Raw genomic sequence first — 6662 nt, 5'->3', positions numbered from 1 at the left:
TTTTTTTTTTTTTTTTTTAATAGTCTCTTTGGAACTGATTAAATTTTGAGTTCTCATTCATTTTCATGCTGTTATTCTTCCACAGAGCAGGAGGCCTTGTGCCCACCCTGCCACAGGTGCTTCTGTGAAGTACCTCGATTCATTCAGGGAGGGAGACACTCGCTCACCTGCACATGGGTAGTGACGCCATCCCAGCGCTCAGCACACCCTTCAGGCTCATGATCCCCCTTTCTTTGGAGCGGTCGAAAACATGGCGAAGGTTTAAATGTTTAAAATTGATTACAGGAGACACATTGCCATTCGTCCCCCTCAAAACACACCCCTGCGCTTGGAACACACACGTCCCGTCATTCTTGCCGCTTTCTGAACCCCTCCCGGAAGTCCTCCGTGGCGAGCTGCAATCGAGGACGTGGTGAGTTTGCACTGCTGCTGAGCGCCACTCGACAGAAAGCCAGGCTGGCAAAAACATTACGTACACAGCGTCCTCATTCACCTTCCTCACCAAACCCGGGGCCTTGTGACTTCGGGCTCTTCCCTATGTCCAAATGGCCACAAAAAGTCAATGTTTGGAATTCGTTCAGGGCATCGAGGCAACCAAAACTGTGTAGCGTAAAGACTCGCGAAGGAGGACTTCCAGACCAGCTGCAGAAAGTGGCAGGAATGAGTGTGTCCGACCCAAGGGGGGATATTTTTGAGGGGGACTCGTGGCAATGCTTCTTTTACTATCATAAAAATTTTAAAGTTAGTACAGAATCAAGAACCCAGCATAGGGAGAGGGAACCACAGTGGACCGGTCGTGTGGACCAGTGCAGGACACCAGAGAGGAGCAAACAGCACCGTCCTGAGCCCTGGCTTCCTGGGTTACCTCGGGCCACCCTTTGTGTATGCTGTGGGAGTTGTCCCTGCTGGACAGATGGTGGGGCCGAGCCTCATAAAGATAACAGGGGTACCAGCCCTGGAGCCCAAGGGCCGTAAACAAGAATGCCACCAACCGCCAGAGTGCATCTTTGTGCAACATCTCTGTGCCCCTTTGCCGGCTCCTGCATAGCCTCCTGCACGCTCCCCCCACCCCGCTTTCGGCCAATCCCCCTAAACTCAGGCTGTTTCTTCACTGGAGTGCAAGCTGCTTAATGAGACATAATCTCTTCCTCCTTGCCTGACTGTAAGATCCACAGTGAACATGGAGAAACTGAGGCATCACCCTGGGACCCTAAGGGATACTTTCAGACCCCCCGACCTCCACGGTTAACCTGAACCTTAGAACCCCTGTGTGGAGAGTGAGAGCAAGCCAGTCTCTGCGATTCAAGTGAGTTTGTCCTGTTAGGTTTTATTCTTTAGGGGGAGTTTTGTTTTATGTTGTTTTTCTTGAGACAGGGTCTGTGTAGCCCAGGCTGGCCTGGAATGCGTGGTGATCCTCCCGGGTCAGGCTCCCTAAAAGCAAAGGCAGCAACAGTGGAGAGAAGAGAGTCCCTCGTCCACCCGCACCCCGCCCACAGCTACAAAGTCTCTGTCCGCGGGGGCAGGAGCATCTTTTTCCTCTTATCCTTTCTTCTCGACAGAGTTCAGAAAGAGCAGCTGGCTGCCATCTTTAAGCTCCTGAAGGACAACAAGGAGACCTTCGGCGAGATGTCCGATGGCGACGTGCAGGAGCAGCTCCGGCTCTACGACATGTAGGCCGCCGCCCAGCAAGACGCGACACAGGATGGCCGGACTGCGGGGCCAGGACTGTCCCGACCCTGGGCCCAAGTGCTGTGGTTTCCAGACTTTTGCAGGCCGGACTTGATCATAGAGACAGCGATGGAGGTTACGTATGATTTTGCTCAACACTTGCGATTTATTTCGGTCTCTTGTGGGAATCAGCATTGTTCTCTGCAGAGGAAAAAATCCCCACCCTTTGGTTCCTGCGGCTGTCACTGTCCCTCTGAGGCCGGCTGCTGAGCCATTTCGGTTCTCACCCCCAGTGGGCCAAGGCCGGCGGGCCAGGGGGCCCCAACAAGTCAGGTGGAGAGAATTCGGGGTGGTCGGGGACAGGACGGAGGATGAACACAGCTCCTGCCCCAGACACCCCTTCTCATTCTGCCTCAGAAGGGTGTCTGGAATCTCCTGTCCTGGGAAGCAAGCAGCAGGGGAGCGTTCTTTAGCCAAAAGTTGAATTCAAAGGCTCACCTCCTACCCTGGGGCACACAGTGGTGTCCCAGTGCACTGCCCCTAAGAGTTTCTGTCACGGAAGCAGAGACTTCCTCTATAACGAATACTAGACATTCTAGATGGAAGAAATAGAATATGGGCCAGGAATTTAGCTCAGCGGTGCCCGTGCCTGCCTCACAAGAACGAGGTCCTGAGTTCCATCCTTGATACCAAAAACAGAAGAATTAGAATACCAAGCATGTGGCTGGGCCGTAGCTCCATGGTAGAGTGCTTGCCGAGCAGGTGCGAGGTCCTGAGTTTGACCCCCAGCGCTACAAAATAAATACACACATATATATATGTGCTCAAATGATCTATGAGACAGGACCTGGGACACCACAGGTGGCCGGTCGGTCCCTGAATAAATGCACCATGATGGTGGCGGAAATGACACTGGCTCCTTCCTGCCCACCATCCCTGCTTCTCACAGTGCCATGGACAGCAAGAAAACGGAGCTAGGGCAGGTGCCACAGAGGGAACCTGTGAACGCTCTTAGATGTATTTTGATTTGCCAGAACAAATGAAATCACTTAACCGAAGAACTCGAGCTTATTTACACACCTCGAGTGACTGGGGTTAACTCCTTCCCATCACCTCTTGGGTGCCCCAGCTTCTCGGGGAGCTCCCTGGTGCGTGTTCCTTTCTTTCCTTCCTTTCCCGGGGATGGAACTCAGGACCTTCCACTCGCGAGGCAGGAGTGGCCCCACTGAGCTAAATCCCCAGCCCTTCTTTTGTCTCTTTGCCGAGGATACTTGCTTTGCTCTGCATCTGCTGTTGTGCTTTTTTTCTGTTCATTTTTGTTGTCGGTGCTTCTCTTTTTTAAAAAAAAAAAATGTAGTCTTACATTTTTGTAAATGCATGTTAGATTCTCTGTGACTCCAGGATGTTCCCTATCTTAGGACCCAGGGACCCCGTTTCCTCTCTCACTCCTCAGCCCTTTTCAGATTTTACCAAACAGGAATAACTCATGCGCACTTCAGTCAGAAGCCCCTTTGGCTGTGGGGAAAATACATGGAAGTAACTTTTGTACACTTGTAGTGTGGCTAAGATGTCCTGAAGGCAAAGAGAAAACTCTAACTGAACTGGCTTAAATAAGAAGGCAGTCTCTCAAGAGAAGTGCAAAGGAACAGCGACTCCAGGCCCAGGGCTCAGCTGCCATTTTCTTACTCGGCCCCTTCCTGGCCTTTTGCTGCAGACTGGCTCTCCGCATGGTGTCAAGGTGGCTGCAGGAGCCCAGGTGTCATGTCCAGAAGCAGGAAAGGGACCATCTCTTGCTTTTGTGTCTAGGAGTAGAAGAAGTGTTCCTTCCAGTCCCAGTAGCGAGAATATACCATGTACCTCTGTTTCCTCCAGACGAGCAAGGGGATGGGACCACTGTGATATGGGGTGGGGGGAGGAAAGAAATACAGGGTAGGAGAAACGAGAGAGCAAACACGGAAGGAGGCATCTATACGGCAGCCCATGGGAGAATATCACTGTGATGTCACTTCTGCCCGGGCCCAGAGCCATAAAAGTGATGTCACTTCTTAGGAAAGGGACCATCTCTTGCTTTTGTGTCTAGGAGTAGAAGAAGTGTTCCTTCCAGTCCCAGTGGCGAGACTATTCCATGTACCTCTGTTTCCTCCAAACATGAGCAAGGGGATGGGACCACTGTGATATGGGGTGGGGGGAGGAAAGAAATACAGGGTAGGACAAACGAGAGAGCAAACACGGAAGGAGGCATCTATACGGCAGCCCATGGCAGAATATCACTGTGATGTCACTTCTGCCCGGGCCCAGAGCCATAAAAGTGATGTCACTTCCGCCCAGGCCCAGAGCCATAACAGCCAAGAAAAGCCAGCCTCAAACCAACTCTCTTCCAGGCTGCTGTTGAGAGATCACACGGGTGTTCAGAGCCACAGCTGGCAGTGGGAACCAGGCTTTAAGCCTTTCGGTGCACCCCTCCCATTCTGCTCCGCGCCCTGCCCCTGGCTGACCGCCCTAAGACACAAAGCAGTGACTCAGATGCTCATCCCGGTCTGCACCAGGTTCAGAACCACGCGGGTCCCCTGGTTGCTCATCCCCATTTACCAAGCCTTGTGCTATAAATTCTTCCGGGCCTCCTTTCCTCCAAAAGTGACTGTTGTAGCTCCACCCTGTGGACAGGATTAGCTGGCTCCTCTGTCCCTGTATTACAAATAACTGCCTTCTCCAAGGGCCATGAGTTACCTATACTGGAGGCAACCTTGCTGTGAACTCCTATGGATGATCCGTACTGGTTTTCAGTTTTTCTTAACTCCGAACACATGAATCATTTAATAGCTCACTGTGGGTTTGGCCTTTCCCATTTGATTTTAAGAAAATGCATTTTTCTGAAGGACCTCCCTGTACTTAAGAGTTTGACAAAGCCCAACTTTATATTCTCGGTGGCTCTCTGGGCCTGGGGGAAAAAAGCACATAATCAGATTTCAACTATAAAAATGGATGGATCCAGGAAGACCCAGAACTGTACCTCCTAAAGGCAACGGTGTCGCCAGACATGGTGGTGCACACCTATGATCTCAGCACTCCAGAGGCTGAAGCAGGAGGATCTCCATGAGTTTAAGGCCAGTAAGACTCTGTCTTAGATAAATGAATAAAGATAAATAAATAAAGGCAGCAGTCATTTATGTGGAAGTAGGCACTGCTAAAGAACACCAGCATCTGCAGGACTGCTGGACTTGGCTGAGATCCACAGTCATCCATGAGGTTTGTCACCCCACCGCAGGAGAAGTGCTGGGTGGGCAGGTCTCCTACTCTCCCACGTCAATGCTATTTCCCCTCTCCTGTCCTCAAAGCCTCCAGGGAGAGGTCTTTTTGGAGAGGATCAGAATACCAGAAATCCTTAGCCCAGTCTACAGCGTGACACCCCAGTTTTAAATAACTCAAGGCCCACCTAGCCAAGCGTGCCTTCCCAGGTGCACTGCTGGGTCCAGGAAAACAGTTCTAGCCCAGAGATTTTTCCACTGCCACACTTTTGTGGTTGTCTGGTTTGTTTAAACTACTACCGTTTTGTTTTCTATTTTTACCCGTAGGACTTCTACCAAATAATCTAACCATTTTTATCATTTTAGGTTCTACCCTTTTAGCATTTCTTTTTTAGCATTGCTACCTACAATTTCTCTAGCTAGATCATTCCTTAGAAAATACTGCCATCTTCCTAATTTCTTGTTTCTTCCCCCGGTACTGGGGATGGAACGCAGGGCTTTTGCACTGAGCTATATCTCAAAACCATTCCCCCCCCTTTTTTTTTTTAAATTTTGAGACACGTCTCATTAAATTGTTAAATCACCCAGGCTTGAATTTTCCAGCCTCAGCCTCAGCCTCCCAGAACGCTGGGATCACAGGTGCGCACCACCATCCCTGGCTGCTACTTCTTTTGAATCCCACAGCCCAGTGTTTTTTCAGCAATTTCTCCCTCCGACAGCCTCTTCATTTTCAGGATTTTGCTAATTCAAATAATATCACTATAAAGCTCTGTGCACGTGTCGTTTCCTGCTTGTGGAAGTGAATTTGCAGAGTGGACTCCTTAGGTCAAAGGTCAGTCTGCACCCTCTGCCGTAGGGAGAACCAATTTCTGCACCTTCCTTAACAGAATTCTTTGTCAAGCTTTCCGACTTTTGCCAAACGGATGGATCAGAAATGTTGGTTCAGTAAACGTCAATTTGTATTCTTCCTTACGTGAAACGGCCTTAGAGCCCATTAAAATGTTTAGGGCCCTTTTGCACTTTGCCCCAATAAACTGTTCTATGTTCCGTTTTCTGTTGACTACCATCCACTTCCTCTTAGCTTTAGTTCAACGAAGAGCGTACGGTTCCTATGGTCTTTGTGGCTATTTGGGACTTAGTACCCTGATCCTCTATATGACAGGTGCATTATCAGGTCCCAAGAATCTAAGTAATTCTAGGAAAAGTATCTACCGTATATACACTGAGCGACCAGGCACATTAAAAACGTCAGATTTGAAAGCACGGCGCTGGTATCCCTCCGCGGCGCTTCAGTGGTTTGCGTACCTGCCAATCTTCCGCGAAGGCGAGGTCCTCGACCGCCATTGGGTTAGCCCATCCTCCCGTCGCGTTTTCTCAGTGATTGACAGCAAGGCTACCCAATGACAAGCGTGCACCTGCCGTCCCGCCCACCGGAGGCTCAGGCTCGCGCCTGGGCTTTAGAGCCCGTTCGAGTCCCGGTTGGCTTCAGGGTGTGAGGCCTGGGCACCGCCCTTGCACGACTCCCGCTTGCTGGTGGCTCTCCTGGGACAGACCGCGTGGTCTGCAGGGCTCCTGGGCCATCCTAATGCGAGAGGAGTTCGAGCCGGGCCCTGCCCCCGTCAGACACCCCGACTCCTCCCCACCCCAGCGGCCTGGGACCCCGGTCCTGCGGCCCAGTCCTCCTTTTCGCGCTCCCGGCCTCGCCTCTGGGCCTGGGTGATGAAATCATGTCCAGCCCCCCGCCCCCCG

At 51.2% G+C, this 6662-nt stretch overlaps 1 protein-coding gene and 1 long non-coding RNA gene across 3 annotated transcripts in view; one reads left to right on the top strand and one right to left on the bottom strand.

The window, feature by feature from the left end:
- Mxra7 (matrix remodeling associated 7) overlaps window positions 1-3703 on the top strand; it is a 23010-nt gene extending 19307 nt beyond the window's left edge. The window contains exon 4 of one of the 2 annotated variants that reach the window (XM_019206681.2): window positions 1560-3703. In XM_019206681.2, coding sequence (XP_019062226.1) covers window positions 1560-1674 — 115 coding nt within the window. In that variant the 3' untranslated portion in view covers window positions 1675-3703. The remainder of the gene's footprint in view (window positions 1-1559) is intronic. The other variant, XM_033767303.1, reaches the window with a different exon arrangement.
- The window catches only part of LOC117287297, a 3554-nt gene continuing 381 nt past the window's right edge, over window positions 3490-6662 (bottom strand). The window contains exons 2-3 of the long non-coding RNA XR_004518532.1: window positions 6219-6495; window positions 3490-3561 (exon numbers count right to left, since the gene is read on the bottom strand). This is a non-coding gene — a long non-coding RNA (uncharacterized LOC117287297). The remainder of the gene's footprint in view (window positions 3562-6218; window positions 6496-6662) is intronic.

This window comes from Fukomys damarensis, unplaced genomic scaffold (assembly GCF_012274545.1).
Source record: "Fukomys damarensis isolate Sample0158 unplaced genomic scaffold, DMR_v1.0_HiC HiC_scaffold_23, whole genome shotgun sequence".
NCBI classification, from domain to species: domain Eukaryota; kingdom Metazoa; phylum Chordata; class Mammalia; order Rodentia; family Bathyergidae; genus Fukomys; species Fukomys damarensis.
Note: the sequence above shows the minus strand (reverse complement) of the source record. Positions and strands in the feature narration are given on the sequence as shown.